The sequence below is a fragment of the Oncorhynchus clarkii genome, chromosome 20 (genome assembly GCF_045791955.1).
Source record: "Oncorhynchus clarkii lewisi isolate Uvic-CL-2024 chromosome 20, UVic_Ocla_1.0, whole genome shotgun sequence".
In the NCBI taxonomy this organism is placed as follows: Eukaryota; Metazoa; Chordata; class Actinopteri; order Salmoniformes; family Salmonidae; genus Oncorhynchus; species Oncorhynchus clarkii.
Genome location: NC_092166.1, coordinates 19,285,316 through 19,302,652, shown reverse-complemented (window position 1 = coordinate 19,302,652; position 17,337 = coordinate 19,285,316). Strand labels below are relative to the sequence as shown.

The 17,337-nt window shown below is 43.2% G+C and overlaps 1 protein-coding gene across 1 annotated transcript in view; it reads right to left on the bottom strand.

Moving 5' to 3' along the window:
• The window catches only part of LOC139376040 (disco-interacting protein 2 homolog C-like), a 244,325-nt gene that overhangs the window by 40,180 nt on the left and 186,808 nt on the right, over positions 1-17,337 (bottom strand). The window contains 6 exon segments of the mRNA XM_071118137.1: positions 1,924-2,043; positions 2,364-2,457; positions 2,966-3,030; positions 3,503-3,605; positions 11,014-11,123; positions 13,714-13,837. Coding sequence (XP_070974238.1) covers positions 1,924-2,043; positions 2,364-2,457; positions 2,966-3,030; positions 3,503-3,605; positions 11,014-11,123; positions 13,714-13,837 — 616 coding nt within the window.

Below are 17,337 nucleotides of genomic sequence, written 5' to 3'. Positions count from 1 at the left end.
GTGCACCAGTCCCTCGTGCAGAAAAGCACCCCCACAACATGATGCTGCCACCCCCGTGTTTCACGGTTGGGAGGGTGCAAGACTCCCTCTTTTTCCTCCAAACAATGGCAACAATGGTCATTATGGCCAAACAGTTCTACTTTTGTTTCATCAGAGCAGAGGACATTTCTCCAAAAAGTACGATCTTTATCCCCATGTGCAGTTGCAAACCGTAGTCTGGCTTTTTTATGGCGGTTTTGGAACAGTGGCTTCTTCGTTGCTGAGCGGCCTTTCAGGTTATGTCGATATAGGACTCATTTTACTGTGGATATACAGTGGGAGGAACAAGTATTTTATACACTGCCGATTTTGCAGGTTTTCCTGCTTACAAAGCATGTAGAGGTCTGTAATTTTTATCATAGGTACACTTAAACTGTGAGAGACGGAATCTAAAACAAAAATCCAGAAAATCACATTGTATGATTTTTAAGTAATTAATTTGCATTTTATTGCATGACATAAGTATTTGATCACCTATCAACCAGTAAGAATTCCGGCTCTCACAGACCTGTTAGTTTTTTCTCCCCACTGTAGATACTTTTGTACCCGTTTCCTCCAGCATCTTCACAAGGTCCTTTGCTGCTGTTCTGGGATTGATTTGCACTTTTCGCACTAAAGTACGTTCATCTCTAGGAGACAGAACGCGTCTCCTTCCTGAGCGGTATGACGGCTGCGTGGTCGCATGGTGTTTATACTTGCGTACTATTGTTTGTACAGATTAACGTGGTACCTTCAGACGTTTGGAAATTGCTCCTAAGGATGAACCAGACTTGTGGAGGTCTACAATTTTTTTTCTGAGGTCTTGGTTGATTTCTTTTGATTTTCCCATGATGTCAAGCAAAGAGGCACTGAGTTTGAAGGTAGGCATTGAAATACACCCACAGGTACACCTCCAATTGACTCAAATGATGTCAATTAGCCTATCAGAAGCCTCTAAAGCCATGACATAAACAGCTTGGAAAATTCCTGAAAATTAAAAGGGACACTAAACTTCTGACCCACTGGAATTGTGATACAGTGAATTGTAAGTGAAATAATCTGTCTGTAAACAATTGTTGGAAAAATTACTTGTGTCATGCACAAAGTAGATGTCATTACCGACTTGCCAAAACTATAGTACGTTAACAAGAAATTGGTGGAGTGGTTAAAAAACGAGTTTTAATGACTGTAAACTTCTGACTTCAAGTGTATCTTAAGCTATACAAATGTAGCAGTGGTATGTAGTGTTCGTTTTTACAGCACCAGTGGTAGATTACTGTAATGGTTCCATGGCAGCTGCTTGGTCAATTATATATTGGTTACATTATACTTCATTACAAGTCCCTGTAGTCGGAATCAAGACTAGCATTATAAGACTACTTAGTCTAGGTGACAAAGGGACATTCTATGAGACCTGCATCATGAACATGGACAGAGTTACAGTACTATAGTTCTGCACAATATTTTACCCCATCTGATACATTTCTAGAATTCATTTTTAGAGAGAGGCAGACAGAGAGACAGAGCCAGACAGAAAGACAGAGCGAGATAGAGAAAGACAGAGAGAGAGGTAGAGAGAGAAAGACAGAGAGACAGAGTGAGAGGCAGAGCGAGACAGAGAGAGAGACAGAGAGAGAGAGGCAGAGCGAGACAGAGAGAGACAGAGAGAGAGAGGCAGAGCGAGACAGAGAGAGAGGCAGAGCGAGAGAGAAAGGCAGAGCAAGAGTGAGAGAGTGAGAGAGAGAGAGAGAGAGAGAGAGAGAGAGAGAGAGAGAGAGAGAGAGAGAGAGAGAGAGAGAGAGAGAGAGAGAGAGAGAGAGAGAGAGAGAGAGAGAGAGAGAGAGAGAGAGAGAGAGAGAGTGAGTGAGAGAGAGAGTGAGAGAGAATAGAGTAGTGTGGTCTTACAGGGGTTGGATCCATCGGCCACCACTAGCATGCGTAGTGAGCTCAGGTTGACGTCCCTCTGGTCCTTGTGGGCCACCAAGGCCCAGTGCATGTCCCTGGACTTTACACATGCCACCTTCGCTGTGGGATGGATCACACCATGGGAAGGGTTAAGGACAGTTCACATGAAGAAAAAAAAGAAGTCAATCAGTGTGGTCAAAATGCAAGTTCAATATTATTGGCTATTATAATAGCCCAATAACATTCAGAAGATATCACTTTTGATGTTACTCCAATCGGTCAAAATGCTAACAGTGAAGTAACAGTTTCAACTGTACATGAAACCATCCTTACAACCATGTGAAATGCAATATTATTAAACAGTATCAATTGTCAAATACACACGTATCTGAAGTATATTAGCTGAAGCTTGAGTGAATGGAGAGATGGTGAATCCAGACCTTTATATTGGCACACTTTCTGGATCCAGGACAGTGGGTTAACCTTCATCAGTGAGTAGGGTATACTGATAACATGCATCATGTTCATCACACTCTGCAACAGGAGAGACACATTAATCAGAGCCGTTATTACATGTAAGTCAAGACTCAATCAAGACTGGTAATTATCAGGATTTTTCTAGGCTAATTAGGAAAACTGATATGAGATCTCATTGGTTAAAACACTGATTAATTAGTGTATGCACTATGCATCCCAAACCACACCATTTCACCTTTATAGTACAGAGCCTGATGGGCCCTCGTAAAAAGTAGTGCACCCGAAAGGTAATAGGATGCCATTTGGGATGCAGACTGTATTGCTCTAACACAACAGAGACTAAAGACCCTGTGGCTACACATTAGAATATATTCACTGTTCGTTATAATTGGATTTGGGAGAACACATTTAAACAGTGGTAAAAATCCCCTCTGATAATATAATTCCCATTTCAAAATGGTGCTCAAAGAAAACATAGTAAGAATATAATCATCTTTAACGAGCCCTCTAAGCCCTGTGCAGACGTGTGTGTGTGTGTATCAAAGCCCTGCTGGAAGGTCCTCACCGTGAGAATACCATGCCACAGCCCCACATCCTTCTTAAAGTCTAATACATTCACTATGGTCTCAGCTGCAGAGGAGAGAGAGGCACAGAGAGAGAGAGGCACAGAGAGAGAGGCAGAGGCAGAGAGAGAGAGAGGCACAGAGAGAGAGGCAGAGGCAGAGGCAGAGAGAGGCAGAGAGAGAGGCAGAGAGAGAGAGAGAGGCAGAGAGAGAGAGGCAGAGAGAGAGAGGCAGAGAGAGAGAGAGAGAGATAACAGAGCACATAATAGTTTAATCCAACATAGACATCTCAAACAGTAACCCTGATACATGACATGTTAGATTCTATGTACACAATGCATGATCATTACTGTGAGAGATGGGGTTTAGACCAATGACTGTTGTGAGAAGCAGAACACCCAAACAAGTGAAAGATGGAGAGAGAATCCAATTGTAATGAAAAAGTATTTATCTAATGCATGTTCTATGTCTCCCATAGCAGAGTCTTAGTGCTATGACTTCTGTAGAATGTCTTATCGGAGAGGGCTGCAGAGTCCCACCTTCTGTGTATCCACAGGACTGGGTGAGGGCCTGACAGTGAGTCAGCAGAGCTATCCTCATCACCGTCACTCCCAGCACACTGCCATCCTTACATGTCTTATACTGCAGGTGAGAGAGGGAAGAGGTGAGGAGAGAGACAGAGACAGAGCGAGCGAGTGACAGACACACAGAGAGAGCGAGAGATAGACAGAGAGCAGGCGTTAGGATGTGTATCACAGTCACAAAGCAGCAACACAGACCATCATTACACATATGCTGTATTGGCCATTATTTCCCCTACCTACAGTACGGTCATGTTGCTAGACGCCACCTGTTAATTACAGTACAGACAAACCATGGCTCATTTCAAACACTGCTTGTAAAGCCACTCTACTGTTACATATCTGATTCATTATCAGTCGCTAGTATTGAGAATACACATAATGCCTCTTAGCAGATGATGTTGTTCTGCCTACTTTTTACACACATCCTGGGGTAGGGCAGTGCTATTGCCATGTTCTGAAACTGAAATTCTGCCTTTAACAATCAGGCAGTAACATCCTTTCTCTCAGACCAGACATCCCAGTCCTAGTAGACACACACAGTACTAGATGAGGACGGGAATGACAGTCTTCACTCTAATAAAGCCATGGTGCCTCCTCCAGTCAGTCTGATGAACGACCACAGAGCTAGCTTAGAGCAACACAACATAAACACTATACAGACTACTGTCAGCTTCAGCCACTGAGCACAGAGAGAGAGAAAAATATTTGTTTATTTATTTTTCCTTCTGTACTTTAACTATTTGCATATCATTACAACACCGTTATTATACTCATAATATGACATTTGAAATGTCTTTATTCTTTTGGAACTTTTGTGAGTGTAATGTTTACTGTACATTTTTTATTTCACTTGTGTTTATTATCTAGTTCACTTGCTTTGGCAATGTTAACATATGTGTCCATGCCAATAAAGCCCTTACATTGAATTGATAGAGACAGAGAGCAAGCATTCCATCTGTCTGTCTCCCAAAATGCATCCTATTCCCTACATAGTGCCCTACTTTTGACCAGAGCCCTATGAACCCTAGTCAAAAGTAGTACACTACAGTATAAGGCAGGGCTGTTCTAATCTGGTCCCGGAGGGACAAAACACTTCTGTTTTTTGTTTCTACCCGGTAGTCAATTGAACTCACCTGGTGTCCCACCCGGTGTCCCTTGATTGAATCAGTCCCTGATTAGAAGTTGAGGATGAAAACCAGAAGTGTTTTGTTCCTCCAGGACCAACATTGAACAGCCCTGCTATATAGGGAATAGGGGGCCATTTGGGACACTTAGGAATGAATAGCAGCAACTTTCATTATTCACAGTATATTTTATCTCAACCTAACTAATGGGAGAACAGCACTCGACATTTAGATGGATTATACCATTGATTTTCTAATCTGCACTAAGAGACAGGGAGATGGAAAAAATTATTAAAGGTGGACTGCACTTCCTGATCTCGCCTCATTTTAGACTTGGTTCATTAAGAAATGCTAGCAGCCATGGCTGAATTAAAACATGAATTGGTTTCGGGGTGTGGTTTGATGTGGGTGTCTCGTGTGTGTTTGCAGGTGGGAAGAGTTAGTCAAATTATTTAGCCAATTAGCTTCAGTCGGCTGGTGTGCGACCATGGCAAAGTTGGTTTGACTTTGGATAGCCTATCTCTGGGGATAGTTAGGGACCATCAAATTACACAATGTAAATGGGACAATATTTTCATGTTGCACATCTTTTAGTTGCACATCTTTTAGAATTTCTACAATTTATAATTGGTTTGAGGTTTTTAAGTAATTGACATTTTTAGTTATTGACCTTTTAAAGTATTGTCCCTTGTGCATTGGTCCCTAACTAGCCCCATAGGGATATAATTTATCAAATCAATTTTACCATGGGCATTACGATAGGGTCATGTGCAGCTGCGCTACGAATGTATGATTACTTGGGTGCTGCCAGTTGTGGGCAGGATTAAAATAAACCCAACCCAAATAAACCTGTTGTGTTACCCTTCATTCCGTGACACCATTTCCCCCCCTATCATCTCACAAATTCTCAGTTTTGGATGAGACTGACTTTATGACCAAAATTATTCCGTTTACACTTTGTAGTCCATTTTTTTGCACGATAATAAATGTTTACGACTCATATCAATGCCACATAGGCGATTTTCAAAACAAGAAGTAGCTTTTTAGGGGCAGTCGCTCTTTAAAAGTTAGACAGTCTTTAGGCTAAGTCATTATAACAGACCTTCATGCTCTATATCTTACAGACTATCTGAAGTAGTATTACATTGAGAAAAGTGATGCATAGCATATCCAGATATCTGCTCAGCCTTACATATGTCTAGTGATGCATGACTACGAAAACAACCATGTCTAAAAGATTAAGTCCAGAACTAAATATTTCTGGAGACATTTTCCTTTGTAGAATTGACAAGGACATTTATTGTAAGCCATTGCTGAAAATGTTTCTTGTAAATGTCCGTTTGACTAAGGAGAGGACTAGAAAAAATGTGGGGACTGAGTAGGAAAGTACTTTGAGTAAGCCAAAAGTACCAAAACGGTCACTACCCATTTTTTGGATACTGTCTAGACATCAACAAACAGTGGACCCATCCCAAATGGCACCCTATTCCCTATAAAGTACACTACTTTTGACCAGGGCTTTGGTCATATGTAGTGCACTATATAACACTGTAGAAAGAAACTTTATTGTCCATCCAGGATGGAGATTTTTCTTTGGCATCACCTTCCATTAAAAGGATCACATACATTCTCACAGCAGACACATTTAAACCAGTCATGTTGCATACACTAACAACAGAGGACATTGATACATTCACTCACAGTCGACCGCTGTCCCAACTGCACTGGATAGATAAGTACATATGCTGACAAAATCTACTTTGCATTTAGTAGTTCAACAGCACAAGGAAGGAATGAATGTTTGAAAACGTTCTTCTTGACCATGGGCGCCGGCCAGAGGGAAGCCTCTTTAACTGAGGGTGTAGAGGGTAGAGGTCGACAGATTGATTGGAATGATTAATTGGGGCCGATTTCAATTTTTCATAACAATCGGAAATCTGTATTTTTGGACACCTTTATTTAACTAGGCAAGTCAGTTAAGAACACATTCTTATTTTCAATGATGGCCTAGGAACGGTGGGTTAACTGCCTTGTTCAGGGGCAGAACGACAGATTTTTACCTTGTCAGCTCGGGGATTCAATCTTGCAACCTTACGGTTAACTAGTCCAACGCTCTAACCACCTGCTTTACATTGCACTCCATGAGGAGACTGTTACGCGAATGCAGTAAGAAGCCAAGGTAAGTTGCTAGCTAGCATTAAACTTATATTATAAAAAACAAGCAATCCATCATAATCACAAGTTAACTACACATGGTTGATGATATTACTAGTTTATCTAGAGTGTCCTGCGTTGCATATAATCGATGCGGTGCGCATTCTGAAAAAGGACTGTCGTTGCTCCAATGTGTACCTAACCATAAACATCAATGCCTTTCTTAAAATCAATACACAAGTATATATTTTTAAACCTGCATATTTAGTTAATATTGCCTGCTAAAATGACTTGTTGCGAACTGTGTGACCTGGCTCGTTGCAAACTGTGTGAAGACTATTTCTTCCTAACAAAGACAGCCAACTTCGCCAAACGGGGGATGATTTAACAAAAGCGCATTTGCAAAAAAAAGCACAATTGTTGCACGACTATACCTAACCATAAACATCAATGCCTTTATTAAAATCAATACACAGAAGTATATATTTTTAAACCTGCATATTTAGCTAAACGCTAATAGCGTTTCAAACGTCACTCGCTCTGAGACCTTGAAGTAGTTGTTCCCGTTGCTCTGCAAGGGCCGCGGCTTTTGTGGAGCGATGGGTAACGATGCTTCGAGGGTGGCTGTTGTCGATGTGTTCCTGGTTCGAGCCCAGGTAGGGGGCGAGGAGAGAACCAGAAGCTATACTGTTACACTGGCAATACTAAAGTGCCTATAAGAACATCCAATAGTCAAAGGTACAGTGGGGCAAAAAAGTCTTTAGTCAGCCACCAATTGTGCAAGTTCTCCCACTTTAAAAGATGAGAGGCCTGCAATTCTCATCATAGGTACACTTCAACTATGACAGACAAAATGAGAAAAAAAATCCAGAAAATCACATTGTAGGATTTTTTATGAATTGATTTGCAAATTCAGAGAGAGTGGTTGGGACACTGGCAAGTTGTTGCCAATGATGATCAGCTCCTTTGTTTATTCCACATTGATGTGGAGGGCATTTGACGGGCACCATTCTTGAAGGTTGTTGGTCTGTTTAAAATAGCTGTCCCCATCTGATGTAGCATCTTTAAAAAAAAGAGTCCTACCAGAGCCATGTCATCCGCGTACTTGAAAAGGCTCACATTGCTTCCTTGGCTCTTCATCTCATTAAGTGTAGATAGAGAACAACAACGGTAAAAGGACACACCCCTGGGTGTGTTCAGGGTCAGTTCATCAGAGAGGGCCCCATTCATGAGGACACACTGTGGGCGGTCAGTTAAAAAGTCCTTGATCCAACCTGCAAGGCCTCCGTTGACATTCAGGTCCAGTAGTCCTTTCAGCAGTGTGTGTATTTGCATTGTCTTGAAAGCTGAACTAAAATCAATAAATTGTGTGCATATGATTTAGCATGTTGAAGGTGACTAGCCACCATGTTCACCAAGGTCAGGGTAGCATCCTCAGTCCCCCTCTGTGCCTAATAGGCAAACTGTAATGGGTCCAATTGATCTGCTATGGACAGGGTCAGGTGCTTACTAACAACCCTTTCCATGCATTTGGCCAGAAGGGGCGTGAGGGCCACAGGTCGAAAGTAATTTGGTGATTTGGCCCGTGACTTCTTAGGGGCTGGTACAATGGTCAACACCTTCAGGAGTTTGCCACTGTGCAGGTGCTCAGCAGGAGTTGAAACAGTCACGTGAAGACTCCCTTGAGCTGATTGGCGCAGACCTTCAGTACCTTGACCCGTAGACCGCCTGGGCCCATTGCTTTGTGTGGCTCAATATGTGACAAGCATGAGGCCACCTCACTCTTTGTTATGTGGACAGGAGAGGATTTGGGGATGCTCTCACATATTTGTTTACATTCATCTTTGAAATCGACTGTGGCAAATCTTTCATAGAAACAGTTAAGGTAATTTACAAAGGATGAAAAGTCTGCAATTGTATTGTTCCCTCTTTTCCTTTCCATTGCATTAAGTCCTTCCCATGCTTGTCTTGGATTGGCTGGACAGAACCTCTGCTCCACTTCATCCTTGAAGTCCTTTTTAGCTTTACACATTTTTGACCTAAATTCATTTTCTTTCTCCTTTACAGCATCAGTATCTCCTTTCAGGAAAGCAAACTTCCTTTCATTGAGGCACATTTTCAAGTCCTTAGCTACCCAGGGCTTGTTGTTGGTAAATACACAGAAAGTTTTAATGTTTATGACAGTATCCTCACAGAACTGGATGTAGGATGTGGTGCTGTCAGTCATCTCGTGGGGATCCCTGCACGAGTCAAAAAACACCTCCCAGTGTGATGTCAAAGCAATCCTTGAGCTCCTACCTACTCTCATCTGTTCACACCTGAATGAATTTCTCTACAGGTTATTCCCGTTTAACCTGCTGACTGTATCTCGGTAGGAGATGGATAACGTTATGGTCGGATTTCCTGATGGGTGCTCTGCACACTGCCTTGTATGCATCCTCTATGTTGCCATAACACTGGTCCAGGATGTGAGTTGAGCGAGTTGGACAGGTGACATACTGTACTGTTGCAGAGTGGGGAGGTGCGCGGAAATGGAGAGCATATTAAAATCCCCAAGCAGAAATACCGTCTGGTCAGCTGATCATGAAAGAGCAGCATTAAAACAGTCTGTAATCCTGTCAGCAGCTTCCTTATTGTTAGGTCCAGGCACATAGACCAGAGTAATGGTCATCTGTTCAAACTCGCGTGGACGATAGAATAGCCTGAATGATTCGACAAGAATCTGTCTCTGGTGCACACTTGTTCAATCACATTACACTGCGTGGCCCAAGTATTATCTACAAAGATACATAGCCCCCCGCCTATTGATTTATGTGATGTTGTTTCGTCTCCATCTGCTCTAATGACAGTGTATCCATCAATGTTCACATCAATATTGTCCTGCTTGAGCCACATTTCTGTAAAGCAGATTCATTTACTTCTTCTAAAGTCCCCTTCAAATTTAGCCCTTGCTGCTAACTCATCCAGGTTATTATTTAGTGACCGCATAGTTGACAGGGTGGTCACCGGGAGCGGGTGACAGCTTCCCCGCCTCCGTAGTCTGTCCCTAACACCACCTCTTGAGCCTCACTTTTGCTTGGTTTCCCTTTTTGACTTTGTAGAACAACCATCAGACAAGGCCATGCTGTTTTGGAGAGAGTTTCATCTGGGAAAGAGAGCAGAAGCGCAGGGGAGTAGGTGATGGTGGTTGATTTACTAATGGAATCCATACAACCCCCGGTAGTGATTGGAAAGTTTTCCTCATATTACACCGATTAGGATTAAGAAGGTCACACATGCCACGTACAATCCACTTTCAAACTTGCAACGCACTTGGATTTAGACAAAACAAAATTGAGCGATATAACTATAAACAAACAATTCACACAGATGAGCTCAGTGTCTGGCTCAGTGCCGCGCCCCCAATGGTATAGGGAATAAGGTGCCATTTTGGATGCAGACAATCCCAGTTGTCTGCTCTAATGATGTTCCATCATTTTCTTCTCTCTATTTAATTCTGATTTTTTCCACTCACTTCACAATCAACATAGAATATCTACACCTCTGGTTTAAATTACCGCCTGGCTGCATAAAAAGAGCCAAAGTAAATGAAGACAAACCACATTATCTGACTGGATTGACTGGTCTCCGGCTTCTTGCTAAATGGCACCCTATTCCGTTTAGAGTGCACTACCTTTGACCAGGGCCCAGGTCAAAAGTAGTGTACTATATAGGGGAAACGGTGTCATTTGGGAAATACATTTTGTCTCCCATACAGAAACAACAACTGAATATCCAATCGCCAGACAGACAATGATAATCAAACCCCATGAAGCATATTGATCGGCAATCACAAGCAGATCGATTGACAATTACACCAAACAAGTGCTGTTTGCAGTTAGCCTAGACATCCCAATGAGAGCTGTGCACATGATCTAGCTGTAGTTAACCAATAACAGCAACACCTCTCTTCGTATTATGACTGATTCATATAATCAATATAGACTTCAGTCAATCCAATCACTCTGTGTTGTCAAGAGTGAGATACTTGTTAAACAGACCCAGGGGAATAGCAGTCAAAATCAATGGGAGAAGAAACCAGACAGCAAAAACAACATTATTGTGGTGATGAACTTTATCTTGGTACAAGGTGGGAACATTCACGTTGTTGCATAAGCTGTCAAAGACATAACAGATCTTGTGTGTTACCTCAATATAGGCTGTGTCGTTATTTGCATCCTTGATATGGGGGAACCAGTCTCTGGGGGGTTTGGATAAGTGCTTAGATTCAGTCACAAACCACAGTAGCTTTGGCCAGCCTGGATAGAGAGACAGACAGACAGACAAACAGACAGATCAAAGAGAGTTATTAGGACCAAGACAAAAGAAAAGACAATCAAGGCATTAGAGAGCCAGTCACAATCTGCCATTTAATGTGATGTGATTTTGATTTGATTTATTAGGATCCCCATTAGCCGAAGCCAATGGAGACAGCTAGTCTAGTGATTACCCTGAAGCGATCAATGAGCACTCATCCCGATTGATGCTGGGTTTTGCGTCCCTACTGTATGTAGTGCACTACTTTTGACCAGGGCCCATAGGGGGATTTTTGGGAGGCATCCTGGGCCTGACCCAGGCTGTGTCCCAGTATTATATGTAGGGTTTCCATAGCCAGCCCTCTACTCAGCCCTGACTTATGTCATCAATGCTAAAATGATAGCTTTAAATCCACTGGTTGGCATCAATACTGAGGAGTATGCACAATGGGGCTCCCGAGTGGTGCAACGGTCTAAGGCACCGCATCTCAGTGCTAGAGGCGTCACTACAGACCCTGGTTTGATTCCAGGCTGTATCACAACCGGCCGTGATTGGGAGTCCCATAGGGCAGCGCACAATTAGCCCAACCTCGTCCGAGTTAGGGTTTGGCTGGGGTAGGCCGTCATTGTAAATACGAATTTGTTCTAACTGAGAAAAAAAAATAATAATTACACTGAGCTCTCTCTCCCTGACTGCTCTGTGGGCCATTCTATATGCAGCTACTGTGTACTAAACTATTCTACATTACATGCAGCTACTGTGTACTAAACCATTCTACATTACATGCAGCTACTGTGTACTAAACCATTCTACATTACATGCAGCTCCTGTGTACTAAACCATTCTACATTACATGCAGCTCCTGTGTACTAAACCATTCTACATGCAGCTACTGTGTACTAAACCATTCTATATGCAGGCTGTGTACTAAACCATTCTATATGCAGCTCCTGTGTACTAAACCATTCTACATGCAGCTACTGTGTACTAAACCATTCTACATTACATGCAGCCACTGTGTACTAAACCATTCTACATTACATGCAGCCACTGTGTACTAAACCATTCTATATGCAGCTCCTGTGTACTAAACCATTCTACATTACATGCAGCTACTGTGTACTAAACCATTCTACATTACATGCAGTCACTGTGTACTAAACCATTCTACATTACATGCAGCCACTGCGTACTAAACCATTCTACATGCAGCTACTGTGTACTAAACCATTTTATATGCAGGCTGTGTACTAAACCATTCTATATGCAGTCTGTGTACTAAACCATTCTATATGCAGTCTGTGTACTAAACCATTCTACATGCAGCTACTGTGTACTAAACCATTCTATATGCAGTCTGTGTACTAAACCATTCTACATGCAGCTACTGTGTACTAAACCATTTTATATGCAGGCTGTGTACTAAACCATTCTATATGCAGTCTGTGTACTAAACCATTCTATATGCAGTCTGTGTACTAAACCATTCTATATGCAGTCTGTGTACTAAGCCATTCTATATGCAGTCTGTGTACTAAACCATTCTATATGCAGTCTGTGTACTAAACCATTCTATATGCAGTCTGTGTACTAAACCATTCTATATGCAGTCTGTGTACTAAACTATTCTAACTACAGTCTGTGTACTAAACCATTTTATATGCAGTCTGTGTACTAAACTATTCTATATGCAGTCTGTGTACTAAACTATTCTAAATACAGTCTGTGTACTAAACTATTATATATGCAGTCTGTGTACTAAACCATTATATATGCAGTCTGTGTACTAAACCATTCTATATGCAGTCTGTGTACTAAACCATTCTATATGCAGTCTGTGTACTAAACCAGTCTGTTCTATATGCAGTCTGTGTACTAAGCCATTCTATATGCAGTCTGTGTACTAAACCATTCTATATGCAGTCTGTGTACTAAACCATTCTATATGCAGTCTGTGTACTAAACTATTCTATATGCAGTCTGTGTACTAAACCATTCTATATGCAGTCTGTGTACTAAACCATTCTATATGCAGTCTGTGTACTAAACCATTCTATATGCAGTCTGTGTACTAAGCCATTCTATATGCAGTCTGTGTACTAAACCATTCTATATGCAGTCTGTGTACTAAACCCTTCTATATGCAGTCTGTGTACTAAGCCATTCTATATGCAGTCTGTGTACTAAGCCATTCTATATGCAGTCTGTTTACTAAAACAAACCTGCCCTCCTATTTAATCACATGTCTCTTCTGCCTGCTTATCCTTCCATTCCAAGTATCTTCATTTGTTTTGGAGAGGAGCAATAAAATCACCAAACTAAAAACCTGTTTGATATCAGTGTTTCATTTCAATACACCCTGGTAGTACAGAACCCTGTGCTGCTTTAGACACACTAAAATATCATTCCTAGAATGGTTATCCTTATTCAAGTCAATGAGTCTGTGATGGGTGACCAGACAGCAATATTGGAATTCTGTTTTTGTGGATGTAGTATCTTATGAAAATCATCTGACACAGCATCACATACGACAGCATATGACAGGACCACATCATGCAGTGGTGCGTCACATGCTTTGACACAGTTGCTGACCTTTGAACTGTGGGATCTCCCCTGTGGTGCTCTTGGGAAGGCCTTTATGGCAGGCGTCACTCGTCAAGGCAACCGTCACCCCACAGCTCCCCAGCAAAAAGCCTATCTGCTGGCTCCCTGCATCCTGTAGAGGGAGAGTGGGGGAGAGAGAGAGAAGATGGTCAAAGGAGAAAAGTCTCAGTCAACATTGCATTTGTTTTCATATTGCACATTAATTAGGCGTATTTTATATTCTCTGTACACGCATTCAGTCTTTTTATCTGGTGTTTTACGACTTTTAAGAGGGTATATTACTTTAGAAAAACAGTAATATCATCCTACCGTTCACACACATTGCGCGGTCCCCCCCTCTCTGACAGTGTGTGTGGGTGGAGGAGTGAGCCCACACCAGCTCATATGGAGGAGACAGCCCTGCAAACCTGAGCTAGGGGGTTTCCTATTCTACACTACAGTATGCAGCCTTTCTGTCTCAGACCCCATCTCTCTGCTTAAACTGGGCCCATAGCCCTGCCTGCCTGCCTGCCTGTCTTCCTGCCTGCCGGTCTTCCTGCCTGCCGGTCTTCCTGCCTGCCGGTCTTCCTGCCTGCCGGTCTTCCTGCATCAGCTGAAACTGAGTCAGCAAAATGTCTAATTGAGCCGGGATGAAGGGAAATAGACGGAGATGGGAAGAGACAGCAGAGAGAAAGCAGAGAGGGATGTGTGAATGTGTGTGAGTAAGCAAGATGGGGGAAAGGCAGAGAGGTGAGGTGGTAGGTGTAAAACAAGAGAGAGCATGGGGGGTGAAATGTAAAGAAGGGAGGGAAGGGAGAAGGTTAAAGGGGGGGAAAGTCTGAAGGGTAAAGGGGGAGGGAAGGGTGAAAGTTAAAGGGGGGGAAAGTCTGAAGGGTAAAGGGGGAGGGAAGGGTGAAGGTTAAAGGGGGGGAAAGTCTGAAGGGTAAAGGGGGAGGGAAGGGTGAAGGGTAAAGGGGGAGGGAAGGGTAAAGGGTAAAGGGGAGAGAAGGGTGAATGGAAAAAGGGGAGAGAAGGGTGAAGGGTAAAAGGGGAGAGAAGGGTGAAGGGTAAAAGGGGAGAGAAGGGTGAAGGGTAAAAGGGGAGAGAAGGGTGAAGGGTAAAAGGGGAGAGAAGGGTGAAGGGTAAAAGGGGAGAGAAGGGTGAAGGGTAAAGGGGGAGGGTAGGGTGAAGGGTAAAGAGGGAGGGAAGGGTGAAGGGTAAACGGGGAGGGGAGGGTGAAGGGTAAAGGGGGGAGGGAAGGGTGAAGGGTAAACGGGGAGAAAAGGGTGAAGGGTAAAGGGGGGGAAAGTCTGAAGGGTAAAGGGGGAGAAGAGGGTGAAGGGTAAAGGGGGGGAAAGTCTGAAGGGTAAAGGGGGAGAAGAGGGTGAAGGGTAAAGGGGGGGAAAGTCTGAAGGGTAAAGGGGGAGACGAGGGTGAAGGGTAAAGGGGGAGAAAAGGGTGAAGGATAAAGGGGGGAGGGAAGGGTGAAGGGTAAAGGGGGGAGGGAAGGGTGAAGGGTAAAAGGGTAGGGAAGGGTGAAGGGTAAAAGGGGAGGGAAGGGTGAAGGGTAAAAGGGGAGGGGTAAAGGGGGAGGGAAGGGTGAAGGGTAAAGGGGGGAGGGAAGGGTGAAGGGTGAAGGGTAAAAGGGGAGGGTAGGGTGAAGGGTAAAGGGGGGAGGGAAGGGTGAAGGGTAAAGGGGGGGGAAGGGTGAAGGGTAAAGGGGGGAGGGAAGGGGAAGGGTAAAAGGGTAGGGAAGGGTGAAGGGTAAAAGTGGAGGGAAGGGTGAAGAGTAAAGGGGGGGGAGGGTGAAGGGTAAAGGGGGGAGGGAAGGGTGAAGGGTAGAAGGGGAGGGAAGGGTGAAGGGTAAAAGGGGAGAGAAGGGTGAAGGGTAAAGGGGGAGAGAAGGGTGAAGGGTAAAAGGGGAGGGAAGGGTAAAAGGGGAGAGAAGGGTGAAGGGTAAAGGGGGATAGAAGGGTGAAGGGTAAAAGGGGAGGGAAGGGTGAAGGGTAAAAGGGGAGAGAAGGGTGAAGGGGGAGAGAAGGGTGAAGGGTAAAGGGGGAGAGAAGGGTGAAGGGTAAAAGGGGAGGGAAGGGTAAAGGAAAAAGGGGAGAGAAGGGTGAAGGGTAAAGGGGGAGAGAAGGGTGAAGGGTAAAGGGGGAGAGAAGGGTGAAGGGTAAAGGGGGGAGGGTAGGGTGAAGGGTAAAGGGGGAGGGTAGGGTGAAGGGTAAAGGGGAGGGAAGGGTGAAGGGGGAGGCTAGTTACTCAAATGGTGATTTTCTTTCTCTTGAGTTCCATCACAGTCGAGTGTGTGTGTGGGACGACTATGTGTGAGCTACTGGCTGCATGCAGACTTGAGAGGCAGTGTAGTCTTATAGGCATAATATATAATATATACTATTTAGCAGACCCTATGATCCATATTTCTATTCTACTGTTACTTCAATATCTAGAATTATTCAAACTGTTTTATTGAGACAAATGTTAATACACCCTGTTAAAGTGAATGCTTTAAAGCAGGGGTACTACTATTTGAGAAGGTCCAGTGACACAAATTTCCAAGGCGGCAAAGGTCCGGATGGATATCGTCCTCTATGACTGATATCGTTTCCTATGACTGAGGAAACATGTTGTTTTATCAAATGTACATTCAATACATTAAATGAGATTAAGAATTTGAAGTAACTACAACTTATTTTGAATGTAAACATGTAACATCGCATCAACATTGCTAAAGTACAAAAGTGGTTGCATAATTGTCTATGCACTGTGAACCAGTGTACATGACCTTTGAATAAAAAAAATATATGTATATATTTAAATGAAATTAAGTGCATGTTTTCTGGAGAACAAAGGAGAGTTGAGCAAAAATAATAATCTGAATGCACAGAATGTCACTGTGGGCCATGTAATATTAATGTAGAAGTCTTGCCCTGCATTAATGAGAGGAATTACCCTTTGTCTCCTGCCAATGCTTGAACTTTGGCAAAAATGGTGTGAGAGCAATTCAGACACTGGTGCAGGTGTTCATTGGTGAGCCTGATGTGGTATTTGATTTTAATAAAGTTACTTGTGGAGAAGGCTGATTCACAGCTGTATGTGGAGTCAAATATGGTCCGGATGTACAGTACCCGTCAAAGGTTTGGACACAGCTATATCAAAACTATGAAATAACACATAGAAAATCATGTAGTAACAAAAAAAAGTGTTAATCAAATCAAAATATATTTTATATTTGAGAATCTTTAAAGTAGCCACCCTCTTGGCATTCTCTCAACCAGCTTCACCTGGAATGCTTTTCCAACAGTTTGGAAGGAGTTCCCACATTTGCTGAGCACTTGTTGGCTGCTTTGCCTTCACTCTGCGGGCCAACTCATCCAAAACCATCTCAATTGGGTTGAGGTCGGGTGATTGTGGAGGCCAGGTCATCTGATGCAGCACTCCATCACTCTCCTTCTTGGTCTGGGTCATTGTCCTGTCCTGAGTGGGACTGTCCAAATGATAGTCCCACTAAGCGCACACCAGATGAGATGGCAAATCTCTGTGGTAACTATGTTGGTTAAGTGTGCCTTGAATTCTAAATAAATCACAGACTGTCACCAGCAAAGCACCCCCACACCATTAAACCACGTCCTA